The 16,401-nt window shown below is 47.2% G+C and overlaps 6 protein-coding genes across 6 annotated transcripts; 4 read left to right on the top strand and 2 right to left on the bottom strand.

The window, feature by feature from the left end:
• Nucleotides 1-1,450: 1,450 nt before the first annotated feature.
• Nucleotides 1,451-2,768, bottom strand: H6S33_012659 (uncharacterized protein; the record flags this gene model as incomplete). The annotated part of the gene is made up of 7 exons (XM_044844034.1): nucleotides 1,451-1,468; nucleotides 1,541-1,607; nucleotides 1,912-1,957; nucleotides 2,028-2,125; nucleotides 2,291-2,368; nucleotides 2,423-2,556; nucleotides 2,631-2,768. 7 exons carry the CDS (start codon nucleotides 2,766-2,768, stop codon nucleotides 1,451-1,453), a joined length of 579 nt encoding a protein of 192 aa, XP_044695308.1.
• A 163-nt stretch (nucleotides 2,769-2,931) lies between these two features.
• Nucleotides 2,932-4,433, top strand: H6S33_012658 (uncharacterized protein; the record flags this gene model as incomplete). Its single annotated transcript, XM_044844033.1, has 7 exons — nucleotides 2,932-3,030; nucleotides 3,572-3,597; nucleotides 3,800-3,926; nucleotides 4,010-4,071; nucleotides 4,168-4,184; nucleotides 4,248-4,356; nucleotides 4,418-4,433. The coding sequence occupies 7 exons, from the start codon at nucleotides 2,932-2,934 to the stop codon at nucleotides 4,431-4,433; spliced, it is 456 nt and encodes a 151-aa protein (XP_044695307.1).
• Nucleotides 4,434-7,317: 2,884 nt separating this feature from the next.
• On the top strand, nucleotides 7,318-8,205 carry H6S33_012657 (uncharacterized protein; the record flags this gene model as incomplete). The annotated part of the gene is made up of 3 exons (XM_044844032.1): nucleotides 7,318-7,477; nucleotides 7,601-7,843; nucleotides 7,958-8,205. 3 exons carry the CDS (start codon nucleotides 7,318-7,320, stop codon nucleotides 8,203-8,205), a joined length of 651 nt encoding a protein of 216 aa, XP_044695306.1.
• A 2,172-nt stretch (nucleotides 8,206-10,377) lies between these two features.
• H6S33_012656 (uncharacterized protein) lies at nucleotides 10,378-11,409 on the top strand (the record flags this gene model as incomplete). Its single annotated transcript, XM_044844031.1, has 3 exons — nucleotides 10,378-10,563; nucleotides 10,684-10,988; nucleotides 11,061-11,409. 3 exons carry the CDS (start codon nucleotides 10,378-10,380, stop codon nucleotides 11,407-11,409), a joined length of 840 nt encoding a protein of 279 aa, XP_044695305.1.
• A 1,867-nt stretch (nucleotides 11,410-13,276) lies between these two features.
• Nucleotides 13,277-13,552, top strand: H6S33_012655 (uncharacterized protein; the record flags this gene model as incomplete). The annotated part of the gene is made up of 1 exon (XM_044844030.1): nucleotides 13,277-13,552. One exon carries the CDS (start codon nucleotides 13,277-13,279, stop codon nucleotides 13,550-13,552), a length of 276 nt encoding a protein of 91 aa, XP_044695304.1.
• Nucleotides 13,553-15,256: 1,704 nt separating this feature from the next.
• On the bottom strand, nucleotides 15,257-16,078 carry H6S33_012654 (uncharacterized protein; the record flags this gene model as incomplete). The annotated part of the gene is made up of 2 exons (XM_044844029.1): nucleotides 15,257-15,451; nucleotides 15,557-16,078. 2 exons carry the CDS (start codon nucleotides 16,076-16,078, stop codon nucleotides 15,257-15,259), a joined length of 717 nt encoding a protein of 238 aa, XP_044695303.1.
• Nucleotides 16,079-16,401: the final 323 nt, after the last annotated feature.

Below are 16,401 nucleotides of genomic sequence, written 5' to 3'. Positions count from 1 at the left end.
AGCTAAAGTAGAGTAGCGAATATAGGGGGGGGCGGAAACACAGTGGACTCGACAGCTACATCTAATCTAAATACAGGTTATTGTACTCTATAGCTACCGACAGACAGGTACATGTAGTTTAACCAGCTCTCTACATACATGTATGTAGCTATATAATGATTACTCTTCCACCTCACTACAATATCCTACATACAACCCCTGGTAGAAGAATTATTGTGGAATTGTGGCGTGGGGAGATCTCCGTGTGCTCGGCGAATATTTGACCTACAACATTGGTCAGAAACATCCCTTGATCGTTAATCACTGTTTCCACAACAATTCTAGTACCAGAGGTTGTAGAGTAGTTCCTCAATCCCACCAGCCCGCCACCAAAAACGGAAAAAAAAAAAAAAAAAAACTCTCCCCACGTTCCCCTTCTTCACCCCCACCCCTGATCGAGTGGTTACCCATTCCATCACAAAACGGCGCTGCATACCTCACACCTCACACGAATGGCCGCCGAAAAAACAGGGCCCGCGCATACATGTGTTTGACGCAGGTATTGTAATAGTGGCGTTTCTGCGCTTGGCCGTTGGGATCGGTTTGGTGATTTAGGGGCCTGTCTGCTAAGTTATAGATACAGCTATACAGGTATAGCTATCTACTTGCCGTGAAATTGAGTATTGTCCCAAATTATCGCGCTGGCAACCCCGCCAGATTTGAGACCCTATAAAGCCACAACCAATAGCTAAAACCAAGTGTGTTAAAGCCATAGTCATTTTTATGCTCAAAAGTAATCATCTCTTGCTTTAATTATCATGGTTATGGTGGTGGTTGATTGGCCTAAGGGAACGGCGAGGTCAATGGTTGCTATCGCGAGAGACAATACTTAGTTTCACCGCAAGTAGGTGAGTGTATTGGGAAGGGGAGGCGTCGCCGGTGCGGAAAAAGTGGGGAGCAGAGGAGAGGGGGAGGGGTACTTGCGCTGCATGTCTATACATCCACGTCAGTAAGCTAGCTAGAGTACGATATCAGTACCGTGGAAATTTACAGGACTAAAGCTGCACGTTGACAGCTCCCTCGCTCGGGACTTGCCCAAAATTGGTGGAGATCTGAAGACTTTGCTGGCCGTGAGCACGGGGACCTACTCTACATGTACCCATGGCCAGGGTGTTGGAAAGTGATGCACATTTTGGCGCCCTATTACCCCGAATACTATTTTGGCACAGCGCAACACGCTCCCTAAATTCAAACTTCAAGTGTAGGACATCTCTGTGTGAAATAGCAATTCTCCAGGCAAGAGGTCACTATTAGATAGCCAAAGCCAGTAGTAAAAACCCAAAAAGTGCCGATGACAGACCTTTTTTATTTATTTTTTCATTATGAAAAGAATCCGCACACTTAAACTGACCTCAATATAGACTTGTGTGAAGATTAATTCTCTCATGGTTGAGATACCACCAAATGTGCATCATTTTCCGACACCCAGCTAAATCCACAAGAATTAGTAAATTCGAACAGTCCATCCTCAGCTTATCTGTGGTTTGGTATTAATACTCACCAGCGCTGCAATAGAAAAATCCCCAGTCACTACATCCCTGTGGGCACGTCTATGTGCTCCATGGTAGCTACAGATGCTTATCAGCTAGCTAGCTAGTATGTGCAGTGGAGTGCAGTGGAGTGGAGTGCAGTGCAGTGTTGACATGAAACTCAACTCCCGGGAGTGGATCATGCGGAAAAGCTGGGGGGTTTTGGTCCCTTTGATGCCATTGCGGAGTCGTCAGGCATGGCCAGTATAGCTGAAGTGTGGTGTTGAGATGAAATCCCGGGACTGTACATGGAAATGCAGAAAGATGGAAGCTTTGGTCCTTTCTGATGCTCGTTGTGAAGTCGTCACGTCAGCCAGTGTCGTGAAACTGCAGCTCCCGGTACTGGACATGCAGATCAATGTGGGGGGCTTTGGTCCTCTTTGATGCCACTGGATTGCAAAGTCGCCGGTCAGCTGCAGTCTGTACATGGACAGTATAGTTCAGTGCTATGAGACTCACGGGATTGGACAGGGACATGCAAAAAGATGTGGGGAGTTTGGTCGTTTTGATGCTCGCTGTAGTCTTCAGGCTCCAGTGTCGTAAAACTCCCGAGACTGCTGGACATGCATAATGTGGGGGGGGGGGGGGCTTTGGTCCTTTTTGATGACACTGCAAAGTCGTCAGCCAGTGCCATGAGCTTCTGGGATTGAACATGCAGGAAAGATGGGGAGTTTTGGCCCCCTTGATGCCACTGCAAAGTCGGCAGCTATCATGTTATGTACAGTGTCATGAAACTGCAGCTCCCGGGAGTGGACATGGACATGCAGAAGAAGCCTTGGAGCTTGGGGCAGCTTTTGATGCTATTGCGGAGTCGTCAGCTAATTCATTGAACCCCCGGGGTTGGACAGGCATACAGAAGCAGAACAGTTTTGATCTTGCAATTGTTGGTGCTCACCGCAAAGTTGTCGGCCAGAACGGTGCGAAGTTGACATGAAACTCCCAGGCCGGGGTGGACATGTGGAATTGCGATGGGGAGTTTTGGCCCTTTCTGATGCCGTTGAAAAGTCCAGGTCAGCATGTACAGTACGGGGTCACGAAACTCAACCCTGGCAATGGGCATACGGAATTGAGCTGGGGAGGTGTGGTTCTTGATGTCGCGTTGACAGGAATCGCCGACTGACTACTCAAATGGCGATACAGAGGAACATATCGTGATTTGGATTTCGCCCTATCGATATCCCATCCCCAGTTATGAAACATTCAGGATCAAAACCTGTATTTTGCGCACAGGCATTGAGTGTTGTTCACGAGCATAGTCGAGGCGAGGTTTGAGGATATCCCCCAGCGAGGTGCCTTGTCCTCGTTGACGCCACGCGTCTTCTACGATCCCTAGCTGGTGTTGTGTCCTCGAGGCCGACAAACAATGATTTGGGAGGGCGAGACGTGGTGTTTCTTGAAACAAAAAGCATACAGTCGCAACTCGATATGCCGGAACTCAATACACCGGATCCCTTGCTGTCCCGTACGAGATCCTCTGAGAATATTATTTTTCCTACTGCAAAATCAATCTGCTATCCCGGATTTTTTGCTATCCCGTACGAAATCCTTAGAATCTTGGCAATCCGGCATATCGAGTTGCGACTGTATTCTATTCAAGAACCCACCCGATTTGCGTATATCACGTGTATACTAGTATTGTACATGTAGCCAAGAATTGTCTCGCGGCAAGGATAGCCAGTACTGTCCTCAAGGTTCCTTGTTCTTTTGGCCGGACCATTATCTTTACGTGTCACCGCGGACATGCTCTCGAGGCAAGGAAACAGGGATTAAGGATTCTCGTCCTCGCGGACCACACTACAAACACTTCTCTCTCTAAATTCCATCTTTACGATACCGGCTTCCAGCAAAATACGCACACTGTGGAAGTGGGATCGTGCGAGGTTTTGCTGTGTATGCATACTTGTTCCTGTGCATACACACATACGTTCATAGAGTACACTCGTCTCTCAATAACTATTGTGTCCGTCCAGGCAAACCTGGTTAGAGGACGTGATGGCTTCTAGTACGAATATTCTCTATTGATACCTGAGTACGTTTTTCTCTATTCTTTGTCCTTCCAGTACATACTTCCACCGTACCTTCACTCCCATCATCATCTCCGCCGTCGCCGCCGCCGTCACCATCACCACCCATGTCCTCCTTTCCTATTTTCCGCCACGGAGCGGGACGAGAGCTCCGGTGGTTCCATCGACGCCGACTTACAGAATGTTTCTCACATCACACATCTACAGTTCCATGGCAGCACTAGGCTATGTATCTATATTTAATGGGAGTAGCGCTGCCATCCGGATCACCCCGAGACACCGGAGCGCCGGGGATTGGGTGCTTTTTCTCGTGAGGTTCCTGAGAAGCTCTAAGGCTAGTGTGGATCACCCCGTACCTCTACAAAGACCCCTGAGGAATGCTGTTTGAGTGCTAATTGGACCTGGAGAGAGCTTCAGCGATTACGCCCCCTGGCTAGATCGCGGATATATCGTGCCTCGCAATCTCGTAATCTAATATCGTCGGTCTACTTGCAATTGCAATTGTTTTCTATCTATTTGTTTCTAGTGAATACTAGCGCGCTCATAACTAATGCAGAGTGAGTGCGCTACTACAGAATAGGATCCTACGAGTGTATGGCATAACGACGATCACTCAACTTCGCTAGAAAACGGAAAGTTATAATTATCTACTCAGTACCTGCGTTCAACAGATCTTTTTGGGGCGGGGTACTCTCGGGTTGGATCCTCCAGCGGGACGGTTGCGGTGGAAGGGCTTCAAAGAACAGAAAGAGTTTTGCCGCAAGGTGTGCATTATCGTCAGCGCTCATAGACGGGCAATGTCAATTGACGCACGCGCCCGTCAAGCATTCGGGGAAAATAAAAAAAATCTTTTTGCTACATGTCCAAACGTCCGCCAGATCCATCTATGTCATTCTACTTACCGCGCGCGGGTAAAGAATCGCGCTCCGGGGTTAGGGGTTGATCGGTTGCAATGATTGAATTGGCATGTTTAATTTGCCAGTGGTCATTTGCGAAACCCGACTGGGTTAACAGTGAAATAAACCTAACCCTGTGGGGGGGAAAAAAAAGGAAAAAACTATTAAGATCTCATCTTAGTTAAATCAATACATAAGTATGGTGTGATTATGAGTGACATCAATAATATAGAAGTGACATTTAAATTTATCTTCATTCTTTAGCTACTAGAAAGAGTCTGTACTTTGTTCGCCCGTAGCAGATTTCTTTTGTCTCTCTAGATCATGTGCTCGCTTCAAAATCATCTATAGCTACATGTAGATATATATCCACTCACGATTACTTAAAAATTATATGGGAATATATATTTCCACCTAGATCTTAAGTTTTAGACATGAGAAATATGGTATGGTAAACTCCGGAACTTGATCCCTGTCATTTGCAGGGTTTAATAGTACTAGCTCTCACGCTAGGTCCCCACCTTCTCCCGCCGCCCCGTCACCTCCCAGAGACAGAACTTGACAGGGACCGATTAATAGTTCCGAAACTCCTAGATACAATATTATCGCATCTCCGACAGCTGGTAACGAACTGCGGTGATTTTTGTATATTCCAATGAGTGCTATTTGGAGCGGCGAGGTGGAAATTCTTTTGACCCCCCCCCCCTCCCTCTTGCTTCCCCGGCCGGCCTCCCGGAGTCTAGTGTAGAGATTTGAATTCCACGATCATTGACATGGACGTGGACAAAGAAACTTCAAAACACATCTACGAGTTTCTATCTCCGGAGACTCAACACCTGCCGAAGCTCAAAGTACTGTGATTGATGGTCTCGTGAGCTAGTCTACTAGCTATAGATCGACCTATTAATACATGTATGTATTTCCACTGTACCTCGCGATCGGCCGGAGCTCTAATTCAAGAAATCCGGGATAGCAAATTGATTACAGTAAGAGAATTGGATTTTACACGGAGGCGTCCCCGGGTATATATTGAGTCCCGGCATATAGGTACAGATTCTGGTAGAATTAATGCGAAAGTGGGTTTTCCGTGACCCGATAGTCCCATTGGCCCTCAAAGGAATTTTGCAGTGAGCACGGGCCAAGAAACCCACCCTTTTAGTTCTGACTTTCGCAATAATTCTACCGGATACTGTACACAGGTTCAAGTTGTGACTTTAGACACAAAACAGCGATGACGTGACATCGCGACCTGCAACTAGTAGCCGCTGTAAACAAGAGACATGTCTCACCCTCCATGCGAATCTCAAATCGCCGCCCAGGCAAAAGAAAAGGGGGAAGGGAGGGGGGGGGTCAGTGTGTATTTTACTGATGTTGATTGGGCCAATTCGCGACAAGCTCCCCAAATTTTCCGTGGCTGCTGCACAAGGTATCACTCGGTCGCCAGACTCGGGCGGCCACACACCAATCTATTGTATCGAATCGGAGCCGCAGCGCAATCAAGGCAACGAGCGACGAGCGTGATGGCAGCTAGCCGGTTTCTGGCTTTCTTGTGCGACTCAAGCTCTGGGAGAGATTCGATTCGGCTGGACCCTGCATGGTGGATATGGAATAGACAGAGCGCCATGTATTATGCACCATTATGCATGCATGTGGTATTTCTGCCCTGCTACTCTATGTATTCGCCGCGGGGCCTACGATTGGCGGGATGGCTGGCTGGGATGCCTATTCGTCCCATGAGCCCAGTTGGCTTGAAAACTTGGAAATCTAGAATAGCTAGCTATGGAGGACGTAGACCATGGCGACATGAGTATCAACAGGTTTTCCCTCGAAAAATAATGAAAATGAAAAAACAAAACAAAAAGCCTGTAGATAAATCGATCAATTGAAGAACGAGAGCTCCTCTTCCTCCCAGAAAGCAGTTTATCTGATCTGGTGTGGCTGGTCCCACAATGGGGTTGGTGTTACATAATAAGAGCTCGCAATCAATACCGTTCAGAAGGAGACGGCCACCAGGGCTGTGGATGTGGTGCTAACTTTCTTTTCTTTCGAACTCTTTCCGTTCTCTGCATTGCACATCTATCCCATAAACTGTCGAGCCAATTCTTTCACACGTGGCTGGAGCCAATAATTTCGAAGAGTTTTGTTGATCTTTTACTCGATTTCACTGCGGCTTTTTGTTTCACAAGAGCTTTGGGGGGTGGCGGGGGGTGTCAGCATCGATGGTTTATGGAATACCGTTTCCAATTCACACTGCGGCCATCCCCAAATAACGGTAGCGGCAGCACCGGCAGGAAGTAAACCCCCGAGGAAGCGGATTAATGAGCTGGGGGAATGTAGACGGTAGACCTGGTGCCGTTTTTGCCTTGCTCCAGCTCTGAGGAATGATCGTGATCGCAATCAGCTAGTCCCAGCTTGAGCAGGTAGGAAGCTAGGATATAACATAAAATTAATTCCCCATATTCAGATGTTGACGTATATATATATATACACATGACAACCCTCGGCCGCCCAGACCATTACACAGCGCAGCTCTCATATGAGTACATACTGTACGAGCCAGTATTCAAATTAACCCCGCTCATGATCAGTATACGTACATGTATTCAAAGAGGATATATAATATGCTCTCATCCCGCTGTCCCTCCCATTCATCTGCACATGAACGAGTATGCGGTTGGGTCTGATTTATCATCCAGACCTTGACACTATATAAGTATTCGCATCAGTCCCCTCCCTTTTTCCTTTCGTTCTTCTCTTCCTACACCCGCACCACCCCCCCCACACCCACCCTTGTTAAACACCCAAAACAGAAAGAAAGAAAAAAAAGATATGGCTGCAGCAACCACAATCGAAAGAGACATGCAGGGCACGAGGGAGCAAATGCAGCCTGACACTGCCTTCGCCGCCCCCGATCCCGCCCCCGTCCCCGCCGCCGGAAGGTTAACCGCAACCCCGTGCATTAGGGAGCAGCTCATCCGTAGGGGTTCTGGTATGTACAATCCATCTTCCCTCCCCGCCTTTGTTTCCCCCTTCTTCCTTCCTTCCCCCCTCCTATATAGCCGTCACAGAATACATCATATATATATTTATACTAACACCCCCGTCCCCCCAGCGTACCAGTGCACCTGCTACCACTGCGACGCCGCCGAGCTCGACGACGATGACGAAGAGGACGACGATGACGAAGAGGATGACTATGAGTATCTCTTCACATTCCACGAAACTCCTGCGGCCGCTTTCTTGGCTTGCCGTCGCGCATTCCGTCTCGTCACCCGCACTATTAAAAGGAATGGACTTGTCCGCAGAAGGCCCGAGTGGCTCAAGACCTACAAGGACTGCATACGCATGGCCAGGGGTATGTATCATCACCATTTCCCTGTCATCATTTATTTTCAAAATACTCTTTTTTTTTTATTAGCGTGGTGTGGGTTAGGTCATAATATACATACGCTAACAAAAACGGTTATAGAAAACGATTACTATCCCGAATTGAATTTTGGAACTCAGACAATTTGCTGGCTTGGAATGCAGTTGGCCGGTGGCCGTCTCGATATCTTGAAGGACCACATTGAGGACTGGCGTGTTAAGTCTTTCGGTCGTGATATGTTGATTGATATCTTGGCCGCTAACTCCGCGGCCGCTGCCAATACCCCTCGTGCTGGCGTTGCTGGCCGTACTCGCCGTAATCGCCGGATAACTCGCCGTACTGGTATTTAGGTTCGAGTTTCTCACGATTTCGTAATGCCTTTCATTTTGTTGGGTTTTTCTTTTCATTGATTGCTGTAAGTGTTCAATTAGGTTCATGTATGTATAGTTTATAGAGGACCGGCACAAATGAATATAGAGTTGTACAATTGTCTTATTATATTACCGCATCAAGGGTGGGGAATGGACTCACTATTGACAGGGGGAGCAGCGGTAACGGTACTGCCCAGATCTCCAGCAGATCCCACGCGCGCATGGGGCTTGGCACGTACATACGCCGAGCTCCCAACGACGGGCCGTGATATATGTTTACAGGGTACGGTTGGTGAAACTAGCTATATACACGACATATATATTGTAACCCGGACCCATTCCAATATTTCCTTTGTCAATTGCTCTTTCGCTCTCTTTCTCTCTTTTTTTTTTTTGCTTCTTTCTTCTTTGGAGCATGCATGTAGTATTCGAACGCAGCCTCTGATCATGAGATTAGGGTTCAAAAGAAGGGGATCGAATGAAGAAAAAAGGGTCAAAAAAAAGAAACTAATCAAAAAAAACAAGAGATTACAGACCGACGTCACCTCGTCGGGCCGCGGAGCCCAGCGCGAGAGCCCTCACAACCTACCCATCACATCGTCGTCGGCCCCTCTTCTCCCCGGTCTTACAATCGTATTCGTTGTTTTTGGCTGTCATGTCACAGGTCGGCGGGTCGGTCGGTGTCAGTGTGAGACATTCGTTCGCCTCTTGTTACCCTGTTGCTCCGCGGGAACTTTTTCTTTTTCCTTTCCTTCTTTTTTGGGGGAAGATCGAGAGAGACTGGCCAGCAGCCAGAGGGTGGTCCGGGTGTGTCCGTTGTTTTGGATGTGTGGGTGTGGGTCTGGGTTGGATTGCATGGAATTGGGATTATTTCCGGGGACGGGGTTCGGGCGTCTGGCACCGGTTTTCCTTGGGGGAGTGTGTGGATGAATGATTGTTGGCTGTGATGTTTGATGTTCCGAGGGCCGGAGATTGTTAGGATGGACACGAGGGTGTTATAGGGCAATGAGGGGCGTGGGCTGGGTACTTGGGGTGTTGTGGTTGTTTGTATTATAGACTTTATACACAAGTGCATGTAGCGTGTTGGGGATTTAATTTGGAGTCGGCGATATGGATAGGGCGCCTGGTGGGGATATATTGTAAAGATTGCATCCATAATTATCCAACCTGAATTGAGAGCTAGGAGGAACGATATATGAAAACGGAATTCCGTACTGGAATTTGCTATCGATTTCTCTTGGCCTGGTAATCCTTCATTAGATTGGGAGCTGATTGGTTTTGAATTCTTTCACGCTATTTTTTCTTATCGGGAGAGCAGAAGAGGCCGGACCGATGCGCGAAGCCTATTGTGTGTAAAATCCGCATGATGGATAACCAAAGGAAGAGGGGAGACTCCGGATAACTAGATAGCGAACACCTTGATCGAAAGAGAAAAATTACAGATAGTTTGGAGCCGCATATACATAAGGAAACGCTAATTAACCACAACGAATTCTCTCCGTTAGTATTGATATATGCATATTGTATATTACATGTATTTTTTATTTCCATGGCGCGCCGGATCCTCCTCATAGGATCAATTCTTTGTTTGATGCCCCTAGCTATATCGCTAAAGTGGGCTCTAGTACTATCCAGTAGACTGACGTTAGACATTTAAATTTTCTCATCGTGAGCTGTAGTATATTACGGATGACAACGCGTGACTTTTAAAATACATCGACATATATGTTGCATGATATATAGAGTGACACGATCTGACTCTAGTTCCAGATATCTGATTGTGGTAGATGGCCGTTACAGATCGATCAGCGCTTTTTGTATCACAATATCTATCCCGGTGATTCGCGCTACGTGCTAGGATCAGGCCTGATAGATACGATGGCCCCCAACTAAGCGTCACTTGGGTATCAGATCTTAGTATTGGTTATATGCTCAGGCATTCAAATTAAGCTTTTCACTGCTTTTGTCAAGTGACAGGTAAGAATACGACATAGTATGGAGATGTACCTAGATGGCGTATATCGCCAATTGAACGGTACTTTGCTGACCTGCATGCAGGCACTGAGTCTGCATTTAGAGCACCATTTCTCCTTGAAACCAAACCAAATCACAACTCCAGATCAACCTTCACCGCAGAAAACAACTCCCAAAATGATGAACCCGCTATCCACCCCAATATCGAGAGCCTTCTTGATCATAGTCCTAATCACCTTCTCAATAGTCCTCCTAGTCTACCACAAATCCTACGTCAGCGACACCATCCACCACACCATCCACCGCAACAGCACCATCCAGAAGACGGCCCTCACGCTGAGGAATCGGTTCTTGATGCTCCAGGTTGGTGCGATAGTGATCACACCCGTCAACTGCTTTTTTGTGACCATTATCTACTTCCGCCCGTTGCTCGGTGTCTGGAAGTATAAGACTTACGCATGGACCAAACAAGCCCATGGATAGACCTACTATGAGCTCCTTAAAGCCCTTATATATTTGGTGTGGTTATTCCCAATACTGGCGCTCGTGGTGCCGCCGTATTTTGTGACCAGTGCGGCGTGGAAAAGGGAGTATAAAGATGCGTGTAAAGGTATGGCCATCATGGCTGCTCTAGACTCGCCGGCGGAGAGAGCAACGAATAATATCCGCTTCATGAACCATGCTACCAACTCTGGGTTCAATATGACGATGAATCCTGTCCCCGTGGCGGGGAGCATGGACCTGAACGGGACCTACAACTTCTCCGTTGTCGCTGACAGTACACGGGGGTCTTTGAATCCCTCGTCATGAACGTGTATCGAGTATGATCTTGGGCAAAAACATTATCGCGTACTCAACAGCGGCAACACCATTGTCCAGGAGGGTGAGTACGAACTGGGGGAACATTTCGGTATTCCAAAGATGGGTCTGCAGGGCAACTTGAGCCGTTTCGAGGCAAGCTGCGGCTTCGACCCGACAGTGAGCATTGTGGATGCGGAGGGGAAGGTGGTGGTCAAGACGGTGCAGTTTACGATTTGCGGAGAGCTACAGGCGTGTGTTGATGAGAGGTTGGGGGATATGGCGGCGGTGCCGGTGGGGTTGTTGGTGCTCCAGAGGGCGGCGAGGGGGCCTGCGAGTTGCTGTAGTTCAAAACGTAGGGAGCTGGGGACTGAGGGAAGGGAGTCTGATTTCACGCAAAGGAATGTGTAGTTAGATGTAAAATTGTTAGTTTATTCCTTTAGTGTTTGTTGGGTTTTTAATAGGGTTTTTAATGGGTTTTAGTATATGTCGCCACAATGGGAGAACATGGCTGTAAACGGGAGAGGTATGGGTGTTAATAATGTTCATGAACTCTATACTTTACCCGAAAGTCTAAGATCTAGAGATGTATTCCCTATATTGCAACCAACTTGAAACTATTACAATCGAAACCGGCTTTTCCCCGCTTGCACCGAAAGCGCCGATAGCGACAATTTCCCTTGAATTCATCCGGATCCACATCCCTATATATCTACAATTAACACCAACGTCATTATCCATAGAAAAAAAAAACCGGTTTATATGTTCGAATCCCGAGCGGAATTGAAACCGGTAGCATGCCGAGAGTCATGTTGAGTCGTAAGTGCATCAATGGTCCCTGCCTAATAGATATGTTCTTTATACTATAGATACATGTATACCTCCTCCAGCAAAGCAGACTCTTCTGGGTCTAGCTGCTCCTACCATTCGGGAACTTTTCTAGCTGGGCAAGCAAGCTATCGATCTTTATGGCCAGACTAGAGCAGGCCTCTGGGGTGAGTCTTCACAAAATCCGCTAACATCGAATCATTATTGCATTCAAGTACTCCAGATCGAGGAATCATCTAGTTGGAGGATGAGGAGGCCAGTGCTAGTTGTTTACCCATTTAAAGGCCCTCACTCGGGCGGCAGTAATCAAGCTGACAAAAAGGATTCCCTTATAGCTAGCCCACAGCCTTCCTGATCAGTCAGTTATACTTGAGATGTCGAAGCGGCAGATTAAATGGCAAAGAGGTATTTAAATTAGTACTCTACTGCCTGCATCCATACTTACCTAGCCACTCAAACCCCTAGTCCGAAATATTCGTATTTATCTTTCGTTGCAATAACTCGGAGCAAATCCCAAATCCCCCTTGGACACCTCTATACATATTTGATATTAAGGTCGTGAGACCACTAAGTATTTTTAGCGCCTCACTAGGCCACTTTACCGAATCATGGAGACATTCTCCGCAAACCAAAACAGATAAAGCCCCTAATTCGCTTCGCCTATGGGACCGATCTCACCCTATCTCACTCGGCTTCATCAATCTCATCCCATCTCACTCGGCTTAATCGAGTGAGTAACCGTGAGCCAAGCGCCCCCACGACAACTCTTTTTCACAAAGATTATTAACGCTTGCCCTTCAACCTCACTACTAGAGCATCCATTGATAATGCACTAGAAATCTTTGATAGACTCATGATATACGCCTCTGACTTTACAGTTGGCCATGTCGGCTAGACCTTAATTATAATACTAACCATTTTATTGCATGAATTGTGGTATTATATCTCTGTATTTCAGAGTTGGTCTCAAAGAGAATAGTTCAAGTATTCAGTACGCAGGATAGGGATACATGAAGTAGAAAGTGTTCTCCCGTGTACGTCTATATCAATAACCAATACTGTGCGCGGTTCCCTCATGAGTACTATCCGCAAAATATTTAGTGCCATCAACATTCCATCATCACAGTGCATTAGTGCCTACCCGGCCCGTAAAAACATAGAGCCCCCATAAACCATCATCCATAATGCTAGTGCCCACCAAATATACCCTGATCTGAAGTAATCTTGTTCACGACATCCTACACCTCACAAAATCACAACCACATTCCCCAAAACATCACATCCCGCAAAAACCACATCCCGCAAAAACCACATCCCCAAACCACAAAATTAACACCCCCCCCCCCCTTCCCCCCGGGGCAAAAAAACACAAAAACATCATCCCCAGAACAACAAACTCGTCATCATCCTCCAAACCACAAAAATGCATAGCTTCCTCCAAAACCCCAAAATGCACACCGTCTTCGCCCTCAAAGTCACTTTCTTCCCCCGCGAGACCAAGGGCCCCACTACAACCACTGCAGCCATCAAAGCTCAATTGCCTCTCGCGACAGTTTCCAAAAAGACATTCAAAGACACCTCTACGAGCACTGAACCCGAAGAGGAAGCTCAAATCCGCGAGCCAGAGCTCGAGCTCCCGGCGATGCCGAAGCGTGCATATATCAAGCCTGCCGGCTACCGCTCCGATGGTGTTACTGTTGGTGTTATTCCGGGGATTGGGGGTTGATGGGGAGGGTGGGTTATATTGGCTGAGTGGTTGGGTGGAGTTTGGTGGTAGGGTGGTTTGGGTGGTTATGGGATGAGTTTGGTGGTTATACATATATGGGATGGGTATGGGGATATGTATTTCTTTCTTATTGTCGATAGTCAATGGGAATATGTGCGTTGTCTTATACGGATCATGTAAGCTGTGGCTTTTGCTCGTGTATTTCTTTGGGCGTTTATGACTGTGGGTTAAAGTGCTGTATTTTGCTGCTTCAGAAAGTTATGAGGGGAAAGAGTCGGAGGGATGTCTAGTATTGCTATATTCATAATTTCAACTTCTGGAATTCTTGTAACGCCGATCTTAGTCGGTGTCTTAGCACGCAGAATCTACTATTGTAGCGTTAATATCTTTAGCTATAGATACATGTAGCTATAAATGTCAGGGTTATATGCGTCCGATATCCAAGCTTTTCTTGGTCGACTATTCTGGTTCTTAATGAGTAGTTTCCTTCGCTAGATAGAATCTACCACGATGTTTTTCTAATGGGCTATATATCAAAGCTTGTTAGTTATGAAACTTATGTACCCCTAGAAAATTAAAGTCTCTCAACTATGATATGTTATGATCTTTTCTATTAACTGACAACCATTTTTTCCGAATAGCGGGTGCCTGGTAAGTCGGGACATCCCCAGAAGACGCTGACCTTCTAAGCCCCATATTCTCCTATCGCTTATATTCCAGTGTGCGCTACACCACGTTAGTGGTGTCATATGGATCACTGGCCATCACTCGCTCTTGGCATTCAGTTTTGCGTGAGACGTAACGGAAATGACCGCATTTGTACTAGCGAGCATTCCGTCGCACTCTAACGTCACCCCATCATGCTGATTTGAACACACACTCTGCAGGCTATTGGGAAAACATACCTCATCCACAGTGGGGTTTTAGGCCCCCCATATTTCGGCCATTTTTTCGTCGAGACATGCGCCAAATCCTGTAAGAGTGCAAAATCGGAAATGATCTTTAGTGGTTGACTATCGACTGAGCTTGATATCGGTCTATTTTGCACTCTTACAGGACTCGGCGCATGTCTCGGCGCTGCGAGTCTGAATTATGGACGAAAAATGGCCGAATATGGAGGACTAAAACACTCTAATCGAGCCGCCGGTGGTGGATAGGTAAGTATGTATGTTCGAATTCATCGACCCCCATGCACGCCTCCTCACATGTCGGCTCGTCGAGCGTGAGGGGTGTTGAAGGCGGGGCAGACACCCCCGCGGCCGGACTCGAAACTCTCTACCGGGCTCACTCTGGACGGCGAGTGGTATTATTGGGCCGCTGGGTTAGTTACAGGTATTTATTGCTAAGCTAACCGGTACGGTGAGTTTAGATGGCGTATGATAAGAGCTCGTCGATGCGGGGGAAGGGTAGATGTTTCAGAAGCAATTCTTGACTCCTTGGGCCCCATAGAGCCAGTATCTCGGTATATACGTACGGGATTTGAAAGATCTACCAACTCGGGCGTGGAGATTCCATACTGGCATTTTAGATCCGGCAAAAGCTGCTTGAAATATAGCCTGGTGGGGTACGCCGGTACATACATGATGCAACTCTGTGCCATTCTTGGCCATTTCCTAAATAACTTCGGAAAACTCTTCACCTACGCAGAAAAGTCAAGATCAAGATGTCTTATTTAATTAGAAATTTAGAATATCCAATTAAAGTCTACAAATCCACCATTACGCCCAACCACCCCGCATACTCCACCAAAGCCTTCCCATGCTCTGTCCCCCCACCCCCCACCTCAGCTCTATCCATCAACACCTTCAACATGAGCACTCTCCCACTTCCCACCGCATCATGGCTCATTGCAAAATCACCCTTCGCGCCGCCTCCATTCCGCATCAGGATCTTTACATCCTTCGAAACACTTCACACATCAGCTCGAAGATCTCCTCCGACTTGCACATCCTCAATGCATAGCACACATCACGGCCAAATATATTGGCCCCATAGTCTACCAACAACCTCGCCATCTGCATATTCCCGCTCATCACAGCAACCGACAACGACTTGGAGCCTAGAGACCTTAGTGAAAAGCCTGGATGCTCCCGTGCCCTGTGTTCCAATAGCAGCCTCAATCCCCACATGTCCATTCTGGACCGCGATATATAGCAGTGGGGGGTCGAGGCGGTTTCTGGATTCGGTCCATGCAGGTGCGCCTTTTTCCAGCAGCAGTCTCACGATGAGTTCGTTGCCTCCCTGGATCGCATGCCATATGGGTGCTTTTTTCGTTTTGTTTCTGTGGCAGCTGATGAGAGATGTATCTTTGTCGAGAATTATCCTGACTAGTGAGAGATAGCCGTTTTGGCAGGCCCAATGGAGAGCGGGCATATCGTCTTTGTCGGTGAAGGCATGGGTACGGAGGGGTGGGGATAAGAGGTAGAAAAGGCGGTGATTAGTTTGGAGGAGGGAATTAAGATTATTATAGAATAGGTGGTCTGCGTTAGAAAGGAGGATCTCGGCGGGGAGGGAGAGGAGATTCATTGTGGTTATTTGAGCTTTTTATTTCGAGGAGGAGGAAGTAATGCGCATAATGCTTTCCCAGGTGTTTGCCCGAATGAAGAAAAAATGGCATTCACACAGGGTAGAGTGTTAATACGTAACGTAGCTGAAGGAGCTCAGACCAGTAAGAGATAAGCTTTTTATAAGCTAGAGCCGCTGGTATTCAAAGCTACACCGCATAGAGAGATACAAACCCGAGCTGCCGGTGGCAAGGAAATGTTCTTGTTTTCTCCCCCAGTCAACCAGCAAACGCTGGACCAAGACTTTGACTTTGACCTTCACAACCTTGGTTGAGGAACAAAGAA

This window comes from Morchella sextelata (genome assembly GCF_020137385.1).
Source record: "Morchella sextelata strain SCLS chromosome Unknown scls_8, whole genome shotgun sequence".
In the NCBI taxonomy this organism is placed as follows: Eukaryota; Fungi; Ascomycota; class Pezizomycetes; order Pezizales; family Morchellaceae; genus Morchella; species Morchella sextelata.
Note: the sequence above shows the minus strand (reverse complement) of the source record. Positions and strands in the feature narration are given on the sequence as shown.